Raw genomic sequence first — 25,922 nt, 5'->3', positions numbered from 1 at the left:
TTTTCCGGTTCATGTACCCCAACAACTGGAAATGGGCAGCAACCAAAGCTCTGTCGAACCGAGCCCGGTTTTGGATTACAAATTTTTATTGGGCTAATTTTTCCTTGTCTAAAACATTGTTTTCGTTTGGTCTCTCGACAGGCGACAACTTCAACACTCGATGGACATGAGGAGTCTAGCCGGAAAATAAGCAATTTGCACAATTTGCGTATAAAAATGGATCTCATGCTTAGTTTTAGTTTACAAGAAAACGGCTAATAAAATTTTGAATTGGTTGCAACACATGTTTTTGGTGTTCTTAATTATTACATGAATCAGATACTTTCGCTGTTAATTTCAAAATTAAATGGCGAACTAGTTCCACAAGTGCTCCGATTTCATATACTTCGTTCCGATAACACGTGCGAACTAATCACACCAAAATATTTATAGATATGTAATTTATCGCACAAAAGTACCGATACCCTGTTCTAATCCTAGTCCTAGGCCCTAGTGCTCAGATTAGCCAAATTTTCCATCGACCGAATCCGGGATGATATTCTTATGGCAACGGTATGCCTGCATTTCAATCGATGGAATATATTTCAGCAGTCGTTTTGCCGACGAGTACTCAGATCAGCAAAATAAATAGTCGATTAATACTGGAATGGCAACGATACATACTGGAAAAGCAGAGATGGTATAGTCCGGGCACGAGCGGAATATATAAATATTCCATCTTTCGTCGAAAAGTGGTGGGAAGCAAGGGAGAAAATGCAAGCCGGCTGGAAAAATTAAGACAAATTATATATTATAATTTTATATTATCGTCATCCGGCTCCACAACGCCCACAAATAATACATTCCGTCTTGCTTTCATACAAAATTTGAATTTTTAACTGATTTTATTTATCAGCACACATGAAACAGTGTAACCGTAGAGTATGTGAGGACGGAACTTCAAAAACCAGGAATTCGTCGTAATAACCGATTGACAACAATGAGTCCCGGCAACAATAATTTTCATACCCTAGGGAAAAGGATGATAGAATTGAAATAATGTTTGTCATCTCGGGCTCCGTAGGTTACAAGATACTAATCATATGCTTGAATATGTCTAAAACATATAAATTTGGGAAAATCCCTTTATTAATTACATTTTAAAAGGAGTTTCTATTTAGCTTGTTATATTGGACGGAATATCAAAAACGAGGAATATGTATAATAGAACTTGAACTAGTCAGTATATTTACGGCATATTTTTAAAGTCAGACCGTATATTTTGGTATCTTTCTGAGGATACTCGTCAGTATATTTACGGCATATTTTTAAAGTCAGACCGTATATTTTGGTATCTGTCTAATGATAAATGAACTCTAGCGGCATTTTTTAATTTCATTTTCCTTAAAAAGATTAATTTTGATTGTTTTGAAGATGTCGTCTGCCCAAGCAACCAAAAACTGCATTACATTGAAGGGATCTGCACAGATAATCGTCGATTATTTAAGTAAGTGTAAAGAACACAACACCAACAAAAAGAGCAGCAGCAACAGCCCGCGCTTTATGGCGTCTCCTTTATAGAGTATGGAATCCATTCAATTCTGTTCCAACGCGGCATTTACCCGGCGGAAACCTTCGACAGCACCCAACAATATGGCTTGACCATTCTAATGTCCAATGACCCAAAGATTACAACGTTCCTCCAGAACGTCCTCAGCCAGACCGAAGGTGAGCCGAGTCCTAAAGCCTTGGAAGTGCATGCTAATTTCGATGTGCTGTCATTTCAGAGTGGCTCTCCAAGAACATGATCAACAAAATATCAATGGTCATCACGAATGCTCATAGTAAGGAGGTTCTCGAGTGTTGGGATTTCAAAATGCAGGCCGAGAACGGGGATAACCAGGCCGCCGATCCCTCACAAAGAACGTCCAGCAAGGATCAGACCCACATTCAGAAGGAGATTCGCGAAGTGATGCGTCAGATTTCGGCCACAGTTAGCTACTTGCCGCTGCTGGACTGCATCTGCACCTTCGATGTCATGATCCACACGCTGGACAACACCGAGCTTCCCGCCAAATGGGACGAGACGGGAGCCATTGTCATTCAGAATGCCCAGGCAGTTCAGCTGCGCTCCGTCTCGACGGGCCTCCATAAGGTGGAGACCGTAGTGAACTACAAGATGAGCACCTAGCTCCGTCACTGTTTTATATATTTATTTATGCTCCCGCTATATATTTACACCGTTAAGTTAACTGATTTACGATTTTGAGAGTTGCATTAAAAGCCAGTTGTGAAAGAAGTTTGGGTAATTTGCTCGCTGTCGCCGACGCAGCTGTCGATTCAAATGCCATCTAAAACACAGACAGAAAGGGGGAGGTGTTACTACGGAGACAGTTTGGTGTATGAGAGGAAGAGTTAGTCTAGGCAGGATCGGATCTGGGCTGTATCTAGGTGAGTGGGTGTGGTACAGGGAGTAGCTAACTCACACTACCTATCCTAAGCAGCGCTTAGTTGTCAAGTCTGTTGGGGTTGCTCGCTTGCGCGTCGCTCTGATGTGACTTCTCCGCTGACCTATCATCTAGTCTGTACCAAAGTATTTCTGTCCGAAGTGATTGGGCGCCACGGGATGCAGCTCTGAGGTGAGGATCTTCAGCTGGGGGAACGCATTGACCACAGTGCGGGCGGCCACAGGTGTGAAAAATATAGAAAAATTTGATAATTTGTTGCACCGTCAGATTAAGCCCGAGATCCGAATCCCAATACCATTCACACAATTTGCAACTACAAAAAATTGTAAACACATCAAAATACTCGTACTCGTACTTAGGCACCTTTTAGAACCCTGAGTGTCCCTTCATTTCCACAGTCAAGAGATACAGATCCAGACTGACTTTTTCTATTGATTCTGTTTGAATATATTTTGAATTTGAAAAGCTTAAACTAATATTAAATCGGAATCTGAATTTATTATAAAATATTTAATTGCGAAGAAACGATCAAGAATTGATATTTGAAATTGGAGAAGCGGAATTGGAAGCTTAACCGATTTTGACCTTGAACCGACTGTCACTGACACTGTTGCGCTTTTGTTGTTGTATCATAGACATTATAGAAAGAGATCAAAGGTTGACGTAGCCGAGAACTTTGTAATAAATCCTGTAAATATCTCTCGTTTTTAACTAACGTTAAGTTTTGTGTACATTTCAACTAAGTTAATGCCACCAGCCCTTCTTTAACCATAATTTATTATTGTATTTAATTACACTTAAATTATAAAATTTGTATCTGTAAGCTCACACACATTACACCCTTACACACACCCACACACACACACACACACACACTTTAAAGCTACTTAATTTCGAAATACTATTTTATTTGTCCTCGTTTCTGATTTTGCATAAAATTTGAACACTGAAATGGAAAAACACGTACGATGTATAATTGCAAATTTAGTTAAGATTTTTTTTTCTCAATGTGTATGTGTATGTTGACATCAGTTTTTTTGGCTAGGCGTAAACGAGATTATTTTTAATTTTATTCGTAAGTGGAAAATTTTTTTATATTTAATTATTGAAAGATTTATACCAAAAATACCATGTAAAGTTTAATTTTAATTTAAAAGAAAATATTAAACAAACAACAAACAGAAAAACCAACAAAAAAAACAAACAAAACAAAAACAAACAAAACAATGCGTAAGAAAAAAATTTCATTAAAAATTTGCAAATAATTCACATTTACAAAATGGATTGCTTTTTGATTTGGTTTTGATTTCCCTTTCTTCTTCATCTGCCTGCGGCTTATTTTCTTAGTTTCTTGTCCACTTGACTTATAGGAAAATACAATATTATTTTGCTCTTGGTTATTTTATTTCCTCCCATCCGCTTTTCCGGTTCATGTACCCCAACAACTGGAAATGGGCAGCAACCAAAGCTCTGTCGAACCGAGCCCGGTTTTGGATTACAAATTTTTATTGGGCTAATTTTTCCTTGTCTAAAACATTGTTTTCGTTTGGTCTCTCGACAGGCGACAACTTCAACACTCGATGGACATGAGGAGTCTAGCCGGAAAATAAGCAATTTGCACAATTTGCGTATAAAAATGGATCTCATGCTTAGTTTTAGTTTACAAGAAAACGGCTAAGAAAATTTTGAATTGGTTGCAACACATGTTTTTGGTGTTCTTAATTATTACATGAATCAGATACTTTCGCTGTTAATTTCAAAATTAAATGGCGAACTAGTTCCACAAGTGCTCCGATTTCATATACTTCGTTCCGATAACACGTGCGAACTAATCACACCAAAATATTTATAGATATGTAATTTATCGCACAAAAGTACCGATACCCTGTTCTAATCCTAGTCCTAGGCCCTAGTGCTCAGATTAGCCAAATTTTCCATCGACCGACTCCGGGATGATATTCTTATGGCAACGGTATGCCTGCATTTCAATCGATGGAATATATTTCAGCAGTCGTTTTGCCGACGAGTACTCAGATCAGCAAAATAAATAGTCGATTAATACTGGAATGGCAACGATACATACTGGAAAAGCAGAGATGGTATAGTCCGGGCACGAGCGGAATATATAAATATTCCATCTTTCGTCGAAAAGTGGTGGGAAGCAAGGGAGAAAATGCAAGCCGGCTGGAAAAATTAAGACAAATTATATATTATAATTTTATATTATCGTCATCCGGCTCCACAACGCCCACAAATAATACATTCCGTCTTGCTTTCATACAAAATTTGAATTTTTAACTGATTTTATTTATCAGCACACATGAAACAGTGTAACCGTAGAGTATGTGAGGACGGAACTTCAAAAACCAGGAATTCGTCGTAATAACCGATTGACAACAATGAGTCCCGGCAACAATAATTTTCATACCCTAGGGAAAAGGATGATAGAATTGAAAAAATGTTTGTCATCCCGGGCTCCGTAGGTTGCAAGATACTAATCATATGCTTGAATATGTCTAAAACATATAAATTTGGGAAAATTCCTTTATTAATTACATTTTAAAAGGAGTTTCTATTTAGCTTGTTATATTGCACGGAATATCAAAAACGAGGAATATGTATAATAGAACTTGAACTAGTCAGTATATTTACGGCATATTTTTAAAGTCAGACCGTATATTTTGGTATCTTTCTGAGGATACTCGTCAGTATATTTACGGCATATTTTTAAAGTCAGACCGTATATTTTGGTATCTGTCTAATGATAAATGAACTCTAGCGGCATTTTTTAATTTCATTTTCCTTAAAAAGATTAATTTTGATTGTTTTGAAGATGTCGTCTGCACAAGCAACCAAAAACTGCATTACATTGAAGGGATCTGCACAGATAATCGTCGATTATTTAAGTAAGTGTAGAGAACACAACACCAACAAAAAGAGCAACAGCAACATCCCGCGCTTTATGGCGTCTCCTTTATAGAGTATGGAATCCATTCAATTCTGTTCCAACGCGGCATTTACCCGGCGGAAACCTTCGACAGCACCCAACAATATGGCTTGACCATTCTAATGTCCAATGACCCAAAGATTACAACGTTCCTCCAGAACGTCCTCAGCCAGACCGAAGGTGAGCCGAGTCCTAAAGCCTTGGAAGTGCATGCTAATTTCGATGTGCTGTCATTTCAGAGTGGCTCTCCAAGAACATGATCAACAAAATATCAATGGTCATCACGAATGCTCATAGTAAGGAGGTTCTCGAGTGTTGGGATTTCAAAATGCAGGCCGAGAACGGGGATAACCAGGCCGCCGATCCCTCACAAAGAACGTCCAGCAAGGATCAGACCCACATTCAGAAGGAGATTCGCGAAGTGATGCGTCAGATTTCGGCCACAGTTAGCTACTTGCCGCTGCTGGACTGCATCTGCACCTTCGATGTCATGATCCACACGCTGGACAACACCGAGCTTCCCGCCAAATGGGACGAGACGGGAGCCATTGTCATTCAGAATGCCCAGGCAGTTCAGCTGCGCTCCGTCTCGACGGGCCTCCATAAGGTGGAGACCGTAGTGAACTACAAGATGAGCACCTAGCTCCGTCACTGTTTTATATATTTATTTATGCTCCCGCTATATATTTACACCGTTAAGTTAACTGATTTACGATTTTGAGAGTTGCATTAAAAGCCAGTTGTGAAAGAAGTTTGGGTAATTTGCTCGCTGTCGCCGACGCAGCTGTCGATTCAAATGCCATCTAAAACACAGACAGAAAGGGGGAGGTGTTACTACGGAGACAGTTTGGTGTATGAGAGGAAGAGTTAGTCTAGGCAGGATCGGATCTGGGCTGTATCTAGGTGAGTGGGTGTGGTACAGGGAGTAGCTAACTCACACTACCTATCCTAAGCAGCGCTTAGTTGTCAAGTCTGTTGGGGTTGCTCGCTTGCGCGTCGCTCTGATGTGACTTCTCCGCTGACCTATCATCTAGTCTGTACCAAAGTATTTCTGTCCGAAGTGATTGGGCGCCACGGGATGCAGCTCTGAGGTGAGGATCTTCAGCTGGGGGAACGCATTGACCACAGTGCGGGCGGCCACAGGTGTGAAAAATATAGAAAAATTTGATAATTTGTTGCACCGTCAGATTAAGCCCGAGATCCGAATCCCAATACCATTCACACAATTTGCAACTACAAAAAATTGTAAACACATCAAAATACTCGTACTCGTACTTAGGCACCTTTTAGAACCCTGAGTGTCCCTTCATTTCCACAGTCAAGAGATACAGATCCAGACTGACTTTTTCTATTGATTCTGTTTGAATATATTTTGAATTTGAAAAGCTTAAACTAATATTAAATCGGAATCTGAATTTATTATAAAATATTTAATTGCGAAGAAACGATCAAGAATTGATATTTGAAATTGGAGAAGCGGAATTGGAAGCTTAACCGATTTTGACCTTGAACCGACTGTCACTGACACTGTTGCGCTTTTGTTGTTGTATCATAGACATTATAGAAAGAGATCAAAGGTTGACGTAGCCGAGAACTTTGTAATAAATCCTGTAAATATCTCTCGTTTTTAACTAACGTTAAGTGTTGTGTACATTTTAACTAAGTTAATGCCACCAGCCCTTCTTTAACCATAATTTATTATTGTATTTAATTACACTTAAATTATAAAATTTGTATCTGTGAGCTCACACACATTACACCCTTACACACACCCACACACACACACACACACTTTAAAGCTACTTAATTTCGAAATACTATTTTATTTGTCCGCGTTTCTGATTTTGCATAAAATTTGAACACTGAAATGCAAATTGCAAATTTAGTTAAGATTTTTTTTTTCAATGTGTATGTTGACATCAGTTTTTTTGGCTAGGCGTAAACGAGATTATTTTTAATTTTATTCGTAAGTGGAAAATTTTTTTATATTTAATTATTGAAAGATTTATACCAAAAATACCATGTAAAGTTTAATTTTAATTTAAAAGAAAATATTAAACAAACAACAAACAGAAAAACCAACAAAAAAAACAAACAAAACAATGCGTAAGAAAAAAATTTCATTAAAAATTTGCAAATAATTCACATTTACAAAATGGATTGCTTTTTGATTTGGTTTTGATTTCCCTTTCTTCTTCATCTGCCTGCGGCTTATTTTCTTAGTTTCTTGTCCACTTGATTTATAGGAAAATACAATATTATTTTGCTCTTGGTTATTTTATTTCCTCCCATCCGCTTTTCCGGTTCATGTACCCCAACAACTGGAAATGGGCAGCAACCAAAGCTCTGTCGAACCGAGCCCGGTTTTGGATTACAAATTTTTATTGGGCTAATTTTTCCTTGTCTAAAACATTGTTTTCGTTTGGTCTCTCGACAGGCGACAACTCAACACTCGATGGACATGAGGAGTCTAGCCGGAAAATAAGCAATTTGCACAATTTGCGTATAAAAATGGATCTCATGCTTAGTTTTAGTTTACAAGAAAACGGCTAATAAAATTTTGAATTGGTTGCAACACATGTTTTTGGTGTTCTTAATTATTACATGAATCAGATACTTTCGCTGTTAATTTCAAAATTAAATGGCGAACTAGTTCCACAAGTGCTCCGATTTCATATACTTCGTTCCGATAACACGTGCGAACTAATCACACCAAAATATTTATAGATATGTAATTTATCGCACAAAAGTACCGATACCCTGTTCTAATCCTAGTCCTAGGCCCTAGTGCTCAGATTAGCCAAATTTTCCATCGACCGACTCCGGGATGATATTCTTATGGCAACGGTATGCCTGCATTTCAATCGATGGAATATATTTCAGCAGTCGTTTTGCCGACGAGTACTCAGATCAGCAAAATAAATAGTCGATTAATACTGGAATGGCAACGATACATACTGGAAAAGCAGAGATGGTATAGTCCGGGCACGAGCGGAATATATAAATATTCCATCTTTCGTCGAAAAGTGGTGGGAAGCAAGGGAGAAAATGCAAGCCGGCTGGAAAAATTAAGACAAATTATATATTATAATTTTATATTATCGTCATCCGGCTCCACAACGCCCACAAATAATACATTCCGTCTTGCTTTCATACAAAATTTGAATTTTTAACTGATTTTATTTATCAGCACACATGAAACAGTGTAACCGTAGAGTATGTGAGGACGGAACTTCAAAAACCAGGAATTCGTCGTAATAACCGATTGACAACAATGAGTCCCGGCAACAATAATTTTCATACCCTAGGGAAAAGGATGATAGAATTGAAAAAATGTTTGTCATCCCGGGCTCCGTAGGTTACAAGATACTAATCATATGCTTGAATATGTCTAAAACATATAAATTTGGGAAAATTCCTTTATTAATTACATTTTAAAAGGAGTTTCTATTTAGCTTGTTATATTGCACGGAATATCAAAAACGAGGAATATGTATAATAGAACTTGAACTAGTCAGTATATTTACGGCATATTTTTAAAGTCAGACCGTATATTTTGGTATCTTTCTGAGGATACTCGTCAGTATATTTACGGCATATTTTTAAAGTCAGACCGTATATTTTGGTATCTGTCTAATGATAAATGAACTCTAGCGGCATTTTTTAATTTCATTTTCCTTAAAAAGATTAATTTTGATTGTTTTGAAGATGTCGTCTGCCCAAGCAACCAAAAACTGCATTACATTGAAGGGATCTGCACAGATAATCGTCGATTATTTAAGTAAGTGTAGAGAACACAACACCAACAAAAAGAGCAACAGCAACATCCCGCGCTTTACGGCGTCTCCTTTATAGAGTATGGAATCCATTCAATTCTGTTCCAACGCGGCATTTACCCGGCGGAAACCTTCGACAGCACCCAACAATATGGCTTGACCATTCTAATGTCCAATGACCCAAAGATTACAACGTTCCTCCAGAACGTCCTCAGCCAGACCGAAGGTGAGCCGAGTCCTAAAGCCTTGGAAGTGCATGCTAATTTCGATGTGCTGTCATTTCAGAGTGGCTCTCCAAGAACATGATCAACAAAATATCAATGGTCATCACGAATGCTCATAGTAAGGAGGTTCTCGAGTGTTGGGATTTCAAAATGCAGGCCGAGAACGGGGATAACCAGGCCGCCGATCCCTCACAAAGAACGTCCAGCAAGGATCAGACCCGCATTCAGAACGAGATTCGCGACGTGATGCGTCAGATTTCGGCCACAGTTAGCTACTTGCCGCTGCTGGACTGCATCTGCACCTTCGATGTCATGATCCACACGCTGGACAACACCGAGCTTCCCGCCAAATGGGACGAGACGGGAGCCATTGTCATTCAGAATGCCCAGGCAGTTCAGCTGCGCTCCTTCTCGACGGGCCTCCATAAGGTGGAGACCGTAGTGAACTACAAGATGAGCACCTAGCTCCGTCACTGTTTTATATATTTATTTATGCTCCCGCTATATATTTACACAGTTAAGTTAACTGATTTACGATTTTGAGAGTTGCATTAAAAGCCAGTTGTGAAAGAAGTTTGGGTAATTTGCTCGCTGTCGCCGACGCAGCTGTCGATTCAAATGCCATCTAAAACACAGACAGAAAGGGGGAGGTGTTACTACGGAGACAGTTTGGTGTATGAGAGGAAGAGTTAGTCTAGGCAGGATCGGATCTGGGCTGTATCTAGGTGAGTGGGTGTGGTACAGGGAGTAGCTAACTCACACTACCTATCCTAAGCAGCGCTTAGTTGTCAAGTCTGTTGTGGTTGCTCGCTTGCGCGTCGCTCTGATGTGATTTCTCCGCTGACCTATCATCTAGTCTGTACCAAAGTATTTCTGTCCGAAGTGATTGGGCGCCACGGGATGCAGCTCTGAGGTGAGGATCTTCAGCTGGGGGAACGCATTGACCACAGTGCGGGCGGCCACAGGTGTGCAGAACAGATTCGACAGTATGATGCACTTTTCGGGTACTCCATGCTCGCGCAGAACGTTCACAGCCTGGAGCACAGTGTTGCCGGTGGACATAATCGGATACATCAGTAGGACCTGCCTACTGCCAATGTCATCGGGAAACCGGGCATAGACCACCCTGGCCTCGTGTGTATTCGCATCCGATTCGACCAGGATCTTGCCTATCCTTATCGACCGACAGCAATCCCGAAGGCCCTGCTCCATGGCCTCGCCAGACCGAATTATGGAGACGCCGCAGTTGCCGGATCGATATTTGAGGCCCTCGTAAATGGCACCTGTGGGAGTCTCCACGTCGCAGTCCGTGTAGGGAAGCTGGTTGAGGGACTCTTCAATCACCAACCGAATCAGCCGGTCGGCATAGAACTTGAAATCGCTGCGGGTAGTGTTCCTTCAAGAAAAGCATAAGATAACAATGTTTCGCGCCAACTTCCACCGCCACCTACTTGTCTCGGATGATGGTGAGCAGCTCGGACACTTGGGAGTTGCACTCCAATAGCTTTAGATTGCTGCCGTACTCGGCCAGGATCTCCTCTGCCTTGGCAGCCGCCACAATTGCATGCGTGGGCGTTCTAATAGGCTGTTCCGTTGCCTCTTGCTCCGGCTGTTGCTGCTGCTCGGTAGTGGCATTGGCCTCCTCCGACTGGGAGTCATTGCTGCTGGGCGACCCAGTGCACATAATTTGCTTTGCTAATTAAAATAAGTTGGTTACAACTAATTAAAATTTGTATAGTCTTCTTTGTTGTTCAAGCGCGTGCCCGTGACCAAATAGCAAGTATTTCAATGGCCGCGATTGATGCGATGTTTGAGTCGTACGGTGACATCGATATATATTTAAACCATTATCGAAACATATCCCGCGTCTAATGTTTATTTAATATGTTGAAAATAAATAAAAAATATGCCAGCGAGACAGACACCATGGCAACTAGGCCTAAAAGGCGCAACCTGGAACTACCCAAAAGGCGAGCGACCGTGGGCAGAGTGCTGGTATGTGGCATGGGCTACACCGGGCAGCTGGGCCTGGGCTCGCTAGTCTTGCAGCTGAACCGCTTATCACTAGTAAATAGAATACCGAATCCTGTGGATATTTGCGCTGGTGGCATGCATAGCCTGGTGCTAACGCAGAGTGGCGATATCTACTCCTTTGGCTGCAACGACGAGGGCGCCTTGGGGCGGAATACCAGTGCGGACGGCAGCGAGTCGTTGCCCGCTTTGGTTGATTTGCCGGGCAAAGCGCTGCGCATTTCAGCGGGAGATTCGCACTCGGCTTGCCTACTGGAAGACGGCAGCGTCTATGCGTGGGGATCGTTCTTCCACTCGCATGGTAGCATGGGCCTAAGCAATGATGACAACACGAGCACACCAACTAATCTCTTGCCGGGCACTGTCTGCTGCAGCATTGCCTCGGGCTCCGATCACTTGGTTATATTGACCACCAGCGGAAAGGTCTATACACTGGGATGCGCCGAGTACGGCCAGCTCGGACGCATTTCAGAGCGTTCATTGCCCGGAGATGGTTAGTTTTTGCCCAAATAAAATCTTTTCAAATTTATAACCTTATTTGTTCATTTACCAGGTCGCCGAGGCAAGCAGGATTTGCTTCGGCCGGACCAGATAGTTATCAAACACGCCAAGCCGTTCGAAGCTATATGGGCAACTGATCATGGTACGTTCATACGCGAACGCACATCGCAGACGGGAACTATCTGGGCCGTGGGTTTGAACGATAGCAATCAGCTAGCCCACGAAACAGTGTCGGAGCCGGACCACTATAATTATCCGGTGCCAACTAAACTAAAAAATATAAAGCAGATTGCTGGTGGATCTGAGCATACACTGCTGCTACTGAATAATCGGAAATGCTTTGCCGTTGGTTCGCCAGAGCATGGATGCTTGGGCCTGGGCGATGTCAAGGACGTGGTGTCCATATTGACGCGCGTTAAGAAGCTGTCCGACAACATTGTCTATGTGGGCTGTGGAAAGTTCTGTTCCTATGCCATTGATGATTACGGCAAGCTATATTCCTGGGGCATGGGCTCCAATAACCAGCTGGGCGTCAACGATGGCGATGATGAACTGGAGCCAGTTCTAGTCAGCAGCAAGTATATGCAAAACAAGAAGATACTGCTCGCATCCGGCGGAGAAAAGCACAGTCTGTTTTTGGTCGAGGCCGATCCGAAGGACTAAACTAATATTTACCACCAGAAAAGGGTGGAAATAGGACTCCTATTTCAACCGAAGATACTCTAAGCAAAGACCGAAGTCCGCTAAGCAGGAACCCAAACCTAAACATATCAACTTAAAAACCTGACTAAAACATAGAAATAGATACAATTTGACAGCAAACCAATATGTTGTTTGCTTGACTAAAAGTTGGCCGTTCTGATTTCCAGATTTGATTGAATCATAATCAATTTCATGAATCCCCACAATAAGCAGAGTGGCATCCATCGATATAGGGAAAATATATCCATCGATAGTGAGCCACAAGCGATAAGCGTCTACGCATCGATAGTACTATCGATATACCCTATACCTCGTGTTCGCTCGCAAACAAAGAAAAAGTGCATTTTAATTACTGATTATTAAACATTGCGACCAGAGGCAGTTGCAAATAATTACGTATTTGATAAATTGCAAGGCAGATTGCAAAGGCGCGCGTTGGAAGTTCTCGCAGTGTGTGCGTTTGTGGCACAAGTGCGTGGTGCGTGCGTCGGTGTTAGTGAGCGTGTGCGTCTGTGTGTATATATTTGTATTTGTATTGCTATTAACTAATAAACAATAACCTTCGGGGCCACGAAAACTGCCCCTCCGCTTGTTCCAACAAACCGAAACTAAAATAAAATCGTGCAGCACCGTCTGCCAGTTAGGGCTCTTTCCGTATTCCGTACATCCAAAGAACTCGAAACCGTAGCAGCAGCAGCAGCAACAGCAACAGCAACAAATTATCCAAGCAAAAGCCACAAAGGCAGAGCCAAATTATTGTGTGACGAAGCATTAAGTTAAGCGACACCACGGCAGCGGCCACCAACAGCACACAAATGGCGGACGTGAGCGATCCCAGTGAGCTGTTCGACCTGGAGCTCCACGAGGACGACAAGGCGCACGACTCCGACGACGACAGGATCGAGCTGGACGATGTAAGGGCGAATCGCAGAAAATTATCAAACTACGCAGAAAAAATTTCACCAGCAGCCGCCATTCAGGCAATTTCCTTACTCCATTGTATGGGGGAGGAATTTTCCTCTTTGTTTACCTTTTCGCTTTGTCTCTGAAAACGCCTCTGTGCCTCATCTCTGTCTCCACTTCCAATTTCTACCACAAAGCGGTGCCAGTTGCCAGTACCATCATCATTTTGAGGAATTTGGCTTATCTGCTGCGCAAAAGTCCACATCACTTTGCATGTGGCGTCATCATTGCTTCCAGCAGCAGAAGAAGTAGCAGTAGCAAGATTATTCAGCATGTATTATAATGCACATTCATTATATACGAACATTCCCCCAAGCCAGACACCCGTGTCACGCCTTGCCGCCATGCCATGCCGCCATCCAATCCAATCCAATCCAAACCCATTCCCTCCTTATGAAACAGCATTATGATCGTGGTATTGAGCAATCGAAGCAAGCCCCCGCCCATACTAAAGCCAATGTCCTTCAAAATAATCAGTTATAATTACCCCGCCGCAACTTGACAAGTTCCCTCTCTTTTTCAATCTTTAAACAGCACAGGAATACTGTGAGTGAGAAAAATAGAGCCACAGAGAACGAGGCAGACACAGAGTGGGGCTAACTTCCACTTAGACAACGAAATTCCTTATCAGCGGGTAATATAAAATTAGAAAATGAGAAAAACCTTAGCTTGCCGATAAGGTGTAATCGAAAAGTGAGCAAGAAACGCCGAACGATGATGGGGCTGGCGCGTGCAGTAAACTATGAGGGAGGTACAGAAGTGCATTCAGAGCAATGCCTTACCTTTGTACGTTTGTAGCTTTGTAGATCCCCCGCCCTACCATATCACTGCTGATTCTTATCATACTCCCTCCTCCCTGTACGATGTGCTGTCAAAAGTAATTTACGCAAGCGCACACACACCACACTCTACTCCAAAAGGGGCAGGCTTCTCAGCCCCTGCCACAGATATCGTCCATCTATCGAATTTGTGTGAACACTATAAATTATGACGGATTCGTTAATTGGAATTCACCGTCAGCGCTGACGAGGTGAACCAGTTTTTAATGTGTTGCTGCATGCTGGCTGGCTGACTGGCTGGCGACGCCTCCCCTACCCACCATTCAATTGAACTTTAGTCAAAAATATTATACATATTCTACACACATTTTAAGCATGACGAGAGCCAGGCAACGCCTCTTTCCCCTGCTCCTGTTCCTCCTTCTCCTTCTGCTATTGGCTTTCCTCGTGCTGCCCTCCCCAGCGCCAGTCCGCCCCTAACTGTGGCCTTCCCCAGTTGGAGCAGCAACAGCAGCCGCCGTCACAGCAGCAGAAGCAGCAGCAGCATTGCCGGCAGATTATTTGGCATTGTTCCGAGTTCTAAATTTAGTTTGTCATTAAAGAAAAAGGTGTATGCGTGTAGAAAGTGTATCTATGTGTGGCTCTCTTTCCCCCTTGAGCATGTGTGCTTGTGTGTGTAGGCAGATCAGAAAGAGGGAGAAATCTGTTGGGTTCATAGTCACAGACTCCAGAGAGAGCCTCTGCCTGGGGCCCCAGGCAACTGATCTCTTCAGCCAGCGGAATCGCCCTTTGTTTTTGTTTAAATATAAACTTGTGGCGCTTGGGGTTGCATCGAATAGTCAGGCGGGTTGTACAATTTATAGATTCGACTCTAAAAAAAGCTAAAATCTCCACAACACTGAATACATTGGCTCCCCCAAATAGTAATTATCCAATCGAGATCACGTTACACCCCTAAAATGAATTAACAAGTAATTAAAATCGAAAAAACCCCCACAAGCTTAATAGACAATAAATCGCGAGTAAAGTAAGTTCTGTTTCGGTTGTGATTGTGGTTCCCCAAAACGAAACATGAGACCCATCCATCGATCGAGAGTATCTCAGCTTGATTTAGGATGATGCACAGCTTTCCCTTCTGCGTTTGGGTTTCGGGTTCGAGTTCGAGTTGGAGTTCGTAATAACTATGATTAATTGTTGCTCCCTCCTACGAGTATGCTCTCTCATATGTCGTCATCTCACGCTTCTCTCTCTCTCTCTCTCTCTCATCTCATTTGCAGGTTGATCTAGAACCGGAATTGTGTATTAATCTACACCAAGAGTGAGTAATGCCAAAGCTATGTCGCTGCTACAGAGGAGGACGTGACTGTCTGAGAGGGGGCTGGGCTCCTCTCCGCCGTTTCTCTGGATGAGACATCTGGACAAACGTAGATAAGCTGGCAGGAGGACAAATGAGCAGCCTAATTGGCAATTATCAGTTTGGGACTTGTTTACAAGCACTGGACTGGCTAACATCTGATTGATTCCGCTTAGAGCCTGATCCCCGTCCAGACGGACGAGGCTCCACCCTGTGTGACTCCCAGATAGCGATAACGAGTCGCGATATACACACAGTCCTGCCACAGCGATGCCCAGACCCAGGCCCAGGCCCAGAAGTGTTTACAACTGCTATTGACTATTGACTGGCAATGAGCTGGGACGCCGACGCCCGCCTCTTCAATCGTTGGAGGGTCAACGTGCAAACAAGACACACTCGATAGTATTGGGAGGGTGGGGCGCCTAATAGGGAGGGGGGATGAGTGGAGGTGACGATTGGCGCGTGCAGCCCGATGGGATTTATTTATAGCACATGGGCTGCTCCTTTCCCACGCTAACCGACGCGACAGACGCGACGACGAGCGACGCAAGCAGCACACACTGAGTTAGAGCAGAGTACAGCAGACAATTAACCAGTGAATCCCTCCCTTTTCTCTCTCGCCCAAACAGCACCGAGGGTCAGGAGACCATACAGCTATCCGAGGAGAATGTCAATCCGGGCAAAATCAAACTGGGACCCAAGGACTTTGAGCTCAAGAAAGTTCTTGGCAAAGGTGGCTACGGCAAAGTATTTCAGGTGAGTTATTCCCTATTATAGCAAGATGTTCTTCAAATAACGATTCTCTTTAATTTTGTAGGTGCGCAAGACCGCTGGACGAGATGCCAACAAATACTTTGCCATGAAGGTGCTCAAGAAGGCATCGATAGTGACGAACCAGAAGGACACAGCGCACACACGCGCCGAGCGCAACATTCTGGAGGCCGTCAAGGTGGGAGTCCCAGTTCCCCAGTCCCCAGAATCAATGCAATACCATCGTATCCTATATCTATCTGCTCTTTATAGCACCCCTTCATAGTGGAGCTAGTCTATGCCTTTCAAACAGATGGAAAACTCTATCTTATACTTGAATATCTGAGCGGCGGCGAGCTGTTCATGCATTTGGAGCGCGAGGGCATCTTCCTGGAGGATACCACATGGTAGATATCCATCAGTAGATCCATAGAAGGAGACTCATATCATATAATACTCATAATCGTATTGCATTACAGCTTCTATCTGAGCGAAATCATATTGGCACTGGGCCATCTACACAAACTGGGAATCATCTATCGCGATCTGAAGCCCGAAAACATATTGCTGGACGCACAGGGCCATGTGAAGCTGACAGATTTCGGCCTGTGCAAGGAGCACATACAAGAGGGTATTGTCACCCACACCTTCTGCGGCACAATTGAGTACATGTGCGTGCGCCCGCCAAGCCTTTTCTTCATCTAGCGCCGTGTCGTATTCAAAATGAGATTAATCTGTTTCCCCATTGACTTGCAGGGCACCTGAAATCCTAACCAGAAGTGGCCATGGCAAAGCCGTCGATTGGTGGTCCCTGGGCGCCCTCATGTTCGACATGCTCACAGGAGTGGTAAGTGGAACACGTGCCATCGATTTTGCCGTTGCCTTGGCCTTTTTGATGTAACAATCTGTAACACTGTGGCACTGTTCTTCTAGCCGCCCTTTACCGCCGAGAACCGCAAGAAGACCATCGAGACCATTCTGAAAGCCAAGCTCAATCTGCCAGCCTACCTCACTCCCGAAGCCAGAGATCTGGTGCGTCGCCTCATGAAGCGCCAGGAGCCACAGCGCCTTGGAAGCGGGCCCGAAGATGCGGCGGCAGTCCAAATACATCCATTCTTCAAGCACGTCAACTGGGACGATGTCCTGGCCAGGCGGCTAGAACCGCCCATAAAACCACTCCTGGTATGTTGAAGTACCTCTTGGATCGGTTGACGATTATCCTCTGATATTCAATTGCTAATTTTTGCTCCCTCTTGCGTGATCCAAACAGCGAAGCGAGGATGATGTCTCACAGTTTGACACGAGATTCACAAGACAAATTCCAGTGGATTCACCGGATGATACAACGCTGAGCGAAAGTGCCAATTTAATTTTCCAAGTAAGTAGATTGAGATTTGAGATCAGAGGATCGTGTAGCTTCCAGTGGTAGATAGGGAGTGATGGGAGGTCCTTTTATACCTTAAATAATGATCAAAATCAATCAACAAGTGATTGATATCTAGTAGATGTTCAAATGATTCAAGCTTTCCCTCTAATTTGAATTTCCAATAATATTATTTTACGTTCTGCTTCATTTTTAATCATCTAGGGGATCGATTTTTGGGTGGTTTTTCAGAATAAATACTTCACTATACACTAAAGATGAGATTAATTCTAAAAAGAGGGGGGGGGGGACGGAGTTCTCTCCTCAGTGATAGTCGGCACCGCATTGAAAGTGGGGTTCCTTCAGGGGTATGCCTGTTGGTCCGTCCGTGAATTCGCAGAAGTTGAGGCCGATGCGTCGAAAGGGATGACACTTGCTCTTGGGATTTCCCCATTTCCCACGATACGTAAGCCAATCAGGAACAAGGGAACGCCCTAAGAAAGCAGAGCAACAATCAATACTGGTTCCAAATAGAGAATATCCAAATGAATCCACTTACCATATGATCTGATGTTCTCGTAGCTTATGTCCACTGACTTCCACGTGTTCCAGGGCGTGCCGAACCCATTGATATCATAGAGGCGAGCCACTTTGACGAATCTATGCTTACCGGGGGCCGTCCAGAGACCATGCGAACCCTTCGCGGCGAACAGAACCGGATGGTTCTTGAATGTGGTGACAGTTTTGGGAAAATTTGGACGCTGCAGGATGCCCTTGCGCGTCTCCTGGCGTCGGAACTCGAAGGAGCCCGTCAGCCGGTTGTAGCTGTAGAAGGCACCCGCATCGTGCGCGGACACGTACATGGCCTGGGGCTCGGCATCCCCGTTAAAGTAGAGGCTCATGTGTTCCCAGTCGCCCACGTGGCTGCCGATATCCTTGCGATGGCCCAGGCAATAGCCGTAGACAGCTGGGAAGGGGATCCGACCGAGGGGACCCAGACTCACAGTGCACATGGTCTTTCCCTGGCTGTAGGGATAGAACATCCAGTAGGTGACGTGGAATCCTGGCAGCTTGCCCTGTCCCGCATTCACCTCGTGCTCGGGCGACGTCCCGATGCTGTTCTCCTCCTCCAGGTTATCCTCCGGACCGGCTCCGCCACTGAACTTGACATTATCCGCCAGATTGGCGATGAAATTGTTTACGGGAATGCTGTTATCAGGTTCAGGCTCCAACTCCATCTGTGGCTGTGGCTTAGGATCGGTTTGAGATGGCTCCACCATCACCAACTCCTCGTACTCATTGAGGTCGTGTTCTGCGTCTCGCTTAACCCGCTGGAAGAGGGGGAACAAGCGCGAGGATCGCCTCACGGTCTCATTGCGTTCCTCGAGGGGATCAATGGAGACAGGAATGTAGGGGCCTCGTGTGCTGGCCAGTGGAGGCGTGGAAATGGAAGCCATCACTGGCTCCCGCCTACCCGGACACATGGTTACCACGCCATAGATGGGGACTGGCTTCTCATTGGGATTCCTACCATAGATAAACGACTGCTCATTCCCCAGCAGATCGTGCATCTCGGCGTTCGTCACCAGATGTGACTTGGTCGAGTACTCACTGAAGGGGACCCCGGGCCGAAAGCTACTGTCCTTGTCCATGGGATGGACGTGCTGCAGGAACTCCTCCACGCCCAGCGGCATGAATTTCTCCTCCGGCGCCAGCCACACAATCGGCGCCCATTGCTTGATCAGGCGTTCAACTGCAATAAGATGGAAGATGGAAGCAGAGATTGCCTCAGTTAACTTGCTTTTAATTAGCCCAGCACCGGTGCTGGGGCAGGCATCATGAAATTACCCAACCCATACGGCCATTGGCCTTCTCCACTCCACTCCACCCCACCCTCCTACTGCCTACTTTTCTCCTACTACCTTCCTTCCTTCCTCTCTCTCTCTGTGGTGGCCAACTCTTTGGCTCTGGCTTTGGCTTCGGCTTTGTGCCTCTGGTCTAGCTCTGATTTTCGTTTTCAAATTCAAGTGTAATAAATTTCACTTTCACACATGAAGTGCGGCCATAAAGTCGTCTTGCCTGCCTGCGAGGTGCTAGCCCCCTGACTTCCCTCTACCAACTGGCACTGGCACTAGCACTGGCACTCCTCCTTGCCCTTGCTGCCACCCAGAAATTAAGCCAACGCGCTCGTTTTTTTCTGTTACGGCTAATTCGCGAAATTAAACGCTGCTCGAACGCCACCGACTACCGCTGTTCCATATAAATACGCACATGAGGCCCATCGGATGGCAATGAGCGGGGCGCCAAACGATGGAGTCGCGTTCAGGTAAATCGTGTCGGAAATTTCACTTGAACATACAAACCGAAAAAATGTTAGGGAAAATGGAATAAAATCTAGTAAAAACCGAATTTGTTATGCCCTAAAAAAAACATACATAAATAGTTCCATCATATATATAGGGGAACTATGTATATTACTCATAATTTTGGATAAATTTATTTGGTTTTTGTATTGAATTTACTCTGATAAATCAGAAATCGTAAGTCTTTTCACAATCGGAGATACTTTATCCGAGATATCACCTTAGGAAGATAATTCTAAGATCTCATTGGATCTAATTTGAAATCTTCTTTGTTGACAAATGGTCATAAGCACATTATCGTTAGGGTTTATTTAAGTTTGCAATTTACTCTGCTGGTTCAGGGCACATATAAATATTATTCCAAATACCTTCCCCCAGTCCGCTTATACCCCTTCCAGAGTGAGAGTGGGGTATGCAATAGGAGTAAAATCCAAAATCCGTTGTTGGTTTATGCTACTCCAATGTTTTTGTTGTTTGTGATGCATACCTACTTCTTTATCTAATGCCGTTATATGTGGATACTGCAATGTTGCTTGTTTTTGTGGCTGCTGCTGTTCGAAGGAGTCGCCAGCTGGCGCATCGGTTGCATTCAAAAGATCTGGCACTAGCACTGGCACTGGCGCTGATGCTGGAGTACCGCCTGCCACAATTGGCGTCGTCGTCATTTGCTGCTGCTGCGGCTGCAGCTGCAGCGGCACTAGTTGTCGCTGTTTTTGGTTTTGCGGCAGCGATGCCGCCACACAGAGCAACGCCGCCAGGCAATGCACCAACGAAAGCGAATTTATATTCAACAACTTGGACATTTTTTTAATTTTGCCTGACTTGCGCTGCGATTTTTGTTATACTTTTGTTTATTTTATTTTATTGAGAGTCACGAACAAAGCGCTTGCTTTGTTGTCGTTGCTTTTTATATTATTATTATTAATTTCACACAGTTCGTAAGTTTGCCAATTTTCAACATAGATTTCTTACACATTTTCTGTTTATTGTGGGTTAGTTAGCGCATTTATGTCTTTTATTTGGTGTCGAAGTTGCGCAATCTCACTCGACAGACACTGTTGACACTTCCGCCGCATGCGGCGCACAGTTTTAGTAGCCTCGGACAGTTTCAGCAGCACTGCGAACATCAGCTGAGGGCACTGCTTCGTTCTTGTCCCAATTTTCGGTTCCAAAGCTGACTGCACACCACTCTCTCACTCTCTTTGTGGCCTCATGCACGTGCACGCATGCGCTGTTTGAGTTTCTCCCTGCTCTGTGCTCTCCTCTCTCCAGTCTTCTCTCGCAGCTGGTTTTTTGTGTGCCCTTCAACAGGTTTAAACTTGAATCTTGTCTTTTTCCCTTACATCGTATATCGTATCGCATTGGTAATCAGCCCGATAGCCCTGAACTGCAGATGAGGCTGCACATTGGCCCAGAATCAATGTCAACGCATTTGGGGCCTAGTGAAATGAAGCAAAATCCATGCAAAACCAGCCCATGAGCTCAGCTCAGCTCAGGCCAGGCCAGGCCTTTCTCCAGCAACAGATACGGCTATAGCTCAGGTTTTCTACCACCACGAGGCACGAAAGTTACTCCAAGTCGCCTGTCTGTATTTCTCTCTCTTTCTTTCTGTCTTTCTGTGTGTCTGTATTTCTTTCGCTTTTGGTGGCTACTGCTTTAAGCTTGGGTGTCCGAACGCTTTGAGCGTTTCTGCGAGACTGGCACAAGCGTTGGCCGAGAAGCAGGAGAGTTGAGTCGAATCGAGTCGAGTCAGTTTTGACTCCGCTCTGCTTACTTTGCGCGCCTGCATTGCATGCCAAGCCAATTGCTTGCCCCTGCCTCTACCCAGCCCTCTGTAGAGCAGCACAACTTGCTTTTGTTTTATTTTGTTTACAAACATCATATGCTAGAGTATGCTCGTAGAGGAGTACGAATCGTACAGCCGTATGCCGTATAGCCCAAAAGTCGAACGACCCTTGAGCTGCTTTCGTTCGGCCTTTTTGGGGGCTTCGTTTGTAAGCTGTGTAAAGTTTGTTTTGGTTATGGGCTTATGGGACTAGTAGGCTAAATATGAAGTTAAATATTGCTCAATTACGGGTTTTCAGCCCATAGAGAGACGAAAGTGTTTGGAATATGGCTAAAAGCTGGATGAGAATTGTGGTATTTAATAGTTTAATGATAACTGGAATTCTATGAGCAAGCAGTACACAAGCAGTGTGTCTTTATCTTACAGTTTGATGTCTACTAGTCTTTCCGATTTTCATTCGCATTCATCTAACAATTTTTTTTAATTGCTTAGAAATGTTAAATGGATCCCAATCATTCTTAGATCAGTTAAACAGCTTCTAAAACTGTATTCAATTTGCACCTCATCAACGGCAGATCTGGGATTGGATTCAATTAGAACTTTATTACGGATAATTATTAGTGTAAACTTTCTCAATGCCTCGCGCACCGCACCTCGAATTATGCTTCTTTAGTGGGTCACCGTCACCCCGCGCGATCGCGGCTCCAATTAGCGGCCCCGCTCTCTCACGTACATTTCACCTGTCGGCGGCGATTGCCACCGAACCACCGCAATAACAGTAGCTTCCGCCCCTTCTCAACCCGTGCCCCCAGCAGCCACCTGCAACCTCTCTCACGGCTCTAACTTTGGCGTCACGCATTTTGTGTCCAGCCTCCGTGCCAGGGGAATTCACACAAAGCAGCCGGCGGTACTGGCGGTGTTTTGATTTTGGTTTGCTTTTAATTATTTTATTGCATTTGTCGCGGCTGCTGCTGATATTGCTGGATTTCGTCAAAACATATATTTAATTAATGTGTCTCTCTCTGGCATTTTGGCTGGAAAAATTATGTAAAGTGTATTACATGGAGAGACGGCAGCAGCAGCCGCAGCACAGCTCAGCAGTTGTCCGACCGCCTTGCATAATCCCTGCTGCCCAGGCGGGCGGGCGGTTGTGATTAGTATGCAAGACAGGAGAGACCGGCCCCGGATCGGATCGGATCGGTTCGGGTTTTGGGTCTGGCTCTGGCTCTGGCTCTGGGCAATGAGTAATGCATGATCCGATTCGAATTGCGCACATGACGGGACAAGTGGGTCAGGTAGGAGTTGGATGTTGGGCGTCGGGCGGAATGGGGCGAATGGGAAGAATGGCAAACTAATAACAAAGTATTGATCGTTTTCTTTGCAGGGTTTCACCTACGTAGCGCCCTCGATACTGGAGGACATGCATCGGGCAAATCGCATGCCGGCGCGCTCCCCTCGACGCACACCCCGACAGCATCCGGACAGCAGCTTCCGCTTGCAGTTTCCGTCCGCCAGTGGGATGGTGGGACCCAACGCCCACGGCCCCATGGCCATGCAGCGCTCCACGATGTTCGCTCGGGCCACGCCGCCCCACCACATGCAGCCGTTCGCACCGCGCCCATCACCGGCGCAGGACGAGATGATGGATGTGCAGCAGGGATTGCCGATGGTCTAGGTGGAGGTGGAGCAGGCGCCCAGCAGAGCATCCCATCCCACCACAACTTCCCCCCTTCCCATCAGAAATTGACAGTTAGTACTATGACGTATATGGAAAGTGGATTTGGATTCGGATTCGGATGCGGATTCGGAGTAAGCAGGAGGACGAGCAGAAGGAGCAGTACGAGCAAGAGCACACAGTATGGGTGTGCGTGGGGTGTTGTTTTTGTTAAAGAGAGCGCGCAAGGATCGCGCTGTGATTAGGATGATGATAAGGAAGGACAATGAGGCAAGGAGAGCGTTCTTTTTTGGTAATAACTACATTTAGGTACTACTACTAAAGTCGGCGAGCTACACGCAAACACATGCTATAGCTATTCTATATGCACACCTAGAGAGATAGAGAGCGTTCGCAAGCAGCCGAAACTTATCCGTGTTTATGTATAAATATCATACTACACTCTTAACTTATATTTTACATAGGAAAAAATGGTCTATACAATTTAGTTCAAATGTACACGCAACACTTTCATTTTATTTTCCCATATTTAACCTTAACCCGCTACAACAGACAACAGACACCGTTAAGCTAAGGAAGTTCTGTATTCGAGATGTAGCTCTTAATGTAAAATATATTACATAAAAACGTGTCGTGTTTGGGCGACGTTCCCTCAACGTAAACCTCAACCACAAACTCCCAAACCCAGTTGCAACCCAGGGCCGGGCCTATCCTAATATATCATTTAGTTTCCCCGATAAGCAACAGATGTAATTACGAAAGCCTCCAATCCCTACTCATGATTGATTGTTGTCCAGGAGCAGTCCTTGTTTTTGTCAGTTACGAACATACAATATATATTCGGTAGGCATAGGCATGTAGGGACGTTAGTTTTTGGGACAGCCACAGCAACCGTAACTTCAACTGCAACGTAGCAGGCAACACAAATTCAAATGAAAATGAAATGTAAATTATAAAGTAAACTAGAATATTAAAGAATAAACCATAGAAACCATTAATGTATGTATGAAACGGTTTCCACAGCACCATGAAAAGTGTCCCCCGACTTTGGGAATAATATAGCCAATTTATATTTATATTTGGAGCTCTACTCTTTTGTTGCATCCCGCCAGGAATTGAATTGGTTCCATATCTGAATATGTTCAACATTCAATATAAACTAAACTAAAATGAAACAAAAGCCTAAACTGAAATGAATAACGCGTACTGAGAAGCTAAACGCTGCCACCACAATAAATGTAGATCCAGAGAGGAGATCTAAGAACAATAGATTATACGAATTATGTACTTTGATTATATTCTTTTTTCAGTTGTGTTTCCCTCTTTATTTTCCATCTGAAACATCGTTTATGTTTTCTTTTCTTTGCATGAAAATGAAGAGAGTAAAAATGAAATATATACTATAAAGAAAAAGATAACGAAAATTACGATGTCAAATATAATCAAAAGGTGCTTTGAATTGTTTAAAAAGACAAGACAACTACAAAATAAAATAAAATTAAACAAAACGAAAACAAAACAAAAAAAAAACAGAAATAAACCCAAAAGAAAAAAAAAGGAAACGAAAAACTATTGAAAACGAAAGCAACTAAAACCTAAAACATTACTTATAATGGTTATGAAAGAATATTTATATAAACTAAAAGTAAATACCTCAGAAGCAATTATTTTTGTTACAAGCAGCTGATAAAAAGGGAGCAGGGAGTGCAGAGTGCGGGGTGCAAAGTGCGAAGTGCGAAGTGAAGCGAAGCGAAGCGAATAAAGAACTTAAAAATTGATGAAAACTACCAACTAAAGTACAGAAAATGAAAACTATTAAAAGATAATAATAAGGAATCAGAAAGGAGAGAGATGGAGAGAGAGAGATAGAGAGAGGAAAGCAGAGATATTTGTATGAAGATACATTAATAATGCAAGTCAAGTACGAGTATATATAAATACATATATTTTATTCATTGTACAACTTATTTACTTGTGTGTTTTGGTTTTGTTTACTGCTAAATGTACTACATATTTTGTATTTCATTAAACAATCTTTTTTTTTCTATATACATAGGTATGTTGTATAAGAAGAAGGGAGGGCACACCCGTAGAAGGGGATAAGTAGCTTTCTCTGAAAAAACAATGTGCTAAAGCTAAGAAATTAAATGTGTAATATAAAAGAGCAAACCAGGAAGAATTAACTATCGAAAAAATAATCAAGAATGACGAAACACTGCCTACACTCGAGAGGAAGCCACAAGCAACCACAAACTAGCAAC

At 43.7% G+C, this 25,922-nt stretch overlaps 8 protein-coding genes and 1 long non-coding RNA gene across 17 annotated transcripts in view; 6 read left to right on the top strand and 3 right to left on the bottom strand.

The window, feature by feature from the left end:
• LOC108152883 (protein vein) overlaps positions 1-271 on the top strand; it is a 34,257-nt gene extending 33,986 nt beyond the window's left edge. The window contains exon 6 of the mRNA XM_017282521.2: positions 142-271. Coding sequence (XP_017138010.1) covers positions 142-170 — 29 coding nt within the window. The 3' untranslated portion in view covers positions 171-271. The remainder of the gene's footprint in view (positions 1-141) is intronic.
• Positions 272-1,324: 1,053 nt separating this feature from the next.
• LOC117186426 (mitotic spindle assembly checkpoint protein MAD2A-like) lies at positions 1,325-2,278 on the top strand. Its single transcript, XM_033387230.1, has 3 exons — positions 1,325-1,486; positions 1,561-1,707; positions 1,767-2,278. The coding sequence occupies exons 1-3, from the start codon at positions 1,414-1,416 to the stop codon at positions 2,168-2,170; spliced, it is 624 nt and encodes a 207-aa protein (XP_033243121.1). The 5' UTR covers positions 1,325-1,413; the 3' UTR covers positions 2,171-2,278.
• Positions 2,176-3,435, bottom strand: LOC117186427. 2 transcript variants are annotated; one of them, XR_004471505.1, is made up of 2 exons: positions 2,466-3,435; positions 2,176-2,330 (listed from the first exon to the last, which is right to left on the bottom strand). It is a non-coding gene; the product is annotated as an uncharacterized LOC117186427 (long non-coding RNA). The 2 variants fall into 2 exon arrangements; XR_004471506.1 differs by having other exon boundaries at positions 2,471-3,435.
• A 1,756-nt stretch (positions 3,436-5,191) lies between these two features.
• On the top strand, positions 5,192-6,145 carry LOC108151756 (mitotic spindle assembly checkpoint protein MAD2A). Its single transcript, XM_017280595.2, has 3 exons — positions 5,192-5,353; positions 5,428-5,574; positions 5,634-6,145. Exons 1-3 carry the CDS (start codon positions 5,281-5,283, stop codon positions 6,035-6,037), a joined length of 624 nt encoding a protein of 207 aa, XP_017136084.1. The 5' UTR covers positions 5,192-5,280; the 3' UTR covers positions 6,038-6,145.
• On the bottom strand, positions 6,043-11,179 carry LOC108151755 (uracil phosphoribosyltransferase homolog). 8 transcript variants are annotated; one of them, XR_004471688.1, is made up of 4 exons: positions 10,846-11,179; positions 10,340-10,790; positions 6,333-6,517; positions 6,043-6,197 (listed from the first exon to the last, which is right to left on the bottom strand). XR_004471688.1 is itself a non-coding variant. In XM_033388026.1 (4 exons), exons 1-3 carry the CDS (start codon positions 11,076-11,078, stop codon positions 6,425-6,427), a joined length of 777 nt encoding a protein of 258 aa, XP_033243917.1. In that variant the 5' UTR covers positions 11,079-11,179; the 3' UTR covers positions 6,043-6,197; positions 6,418-6,424. The 8 variants fall into 8 exon arrangements, 4 of the variants coding, with proteins under 4 accessions (XP_033243917.1, XP_033243918.1, XP_033243915.1 ...); XR_004471689.1 differs by having other exon boundaries at positions 6,338-6,517; XM_033388026.1 differs by having other exon boundaries at positions 6,418-6,517.
• Positions 9,033-9,967, top strand: LOC117186777 (mitotic spindle assembly checkpoint protein MAD2A-like). The gene is made up of 3 exons (XM_033388028.1): positions 9,033-9,175; positions 9,250-9,396; positions 9,456-9,967. Exons 1-3 carry the CDS (start codon positions 9,103-9,105, stop codon positions 9,857-9,859), a joined length of 624 nt encoding a protein of 207 aa, XP_033243919.1. The 5' UTR covers positions 9,033-9,102; the 3' UTR covers positions 9,860-9,967.
• Positions 11,180-11,222: 43 nt separating the features above from the next.
• LOC108151754 (regulator of chromosome condensation-like) lies at positions 11,223-12,752 on the top strand. The gene is made up of 2 exons (XM_017280592.2): positions 11,223-11,918; positions 11,979-12,752. Exons 1-2 carry the CDS (start codon positions 11,279-11,281, stop codon positions 12,587-12,589), a joined length of 1,251 nt encoding a protein of 416 aa, XP_017136081.1. The 5' UTR covers positions 11,223-11,278; the 3' UTR covers positions 12,590-12,752.
• Positions 12,753-12,934: 182 nt separating this feature from the next.
• LOC108151753 (ribosomal protein S6 kinase beta-2) lies at positions 12,935-25,710 on the top strand. Its single transcript, XM_017280591.2, has 10 exons — positions 12,935-13,542; positions 15,648-15,688; positions 16,354-16,480; positions 16,542-16,673; positions 16,748-16,881; positions 16,954-17,145; positions 17,231-17,321; positions 17,408-17,656; positions 17,745-17,852; positions 23,371-25,710. The coding sequence occupies exons 1-10, from the start codon at positions 13,444-13,446 to the stop codon at positions 23,659-23,661; spliced, it is 1,464 nt and encodes a 487-aa protein (XP_017136080.1). The 5' UTR covers positions 12,935-13,443; the 3' UTR covers positions 23,662-25,710.
• LOC108151752 lies at positions 18,031-21,901 on the bottom strand. Its single transcript, XM_017280590.2, has 3 exons — positions 20,688-21,901; positions 18,397-19,590; positions 18,031-18,331 (listed from the first exon to the last, which is right to left on the bottom strand). The coding sequence occupies exons 1-3, from the start codon at positions 21,001-21,003 to the stop codon at positions 18,162-18,164; spliced, it is 1,680 nt and encodes a 559-aa protein (XP_017136079.1). The 5' UTR covers positions 21,004-21,901; the 3' UTR covers positions 18,031-18,161.
• Positions 25,711-25,922: the final 212 nt, after the last annotated feature.

Source organism: Drosophila miranda, chromosome XR (assembly GCF_003369915.1).
Source record: "Drosophila miranda strain MSH22 chromosome XR, D.miranda_PacBio2.1, whole genome shotgun sequence".
Taxonomy (NCBI): Eukaryota; Metazoa; Arthropoda; class Insecta; order Diptera; family Drosophilidae; genus Drosophila; species Drosophila miranda.
Note: the sequence above shows the minus strand (reverse complement) of the source record. Positions and strands in the feature narration are given on the sequence as shown.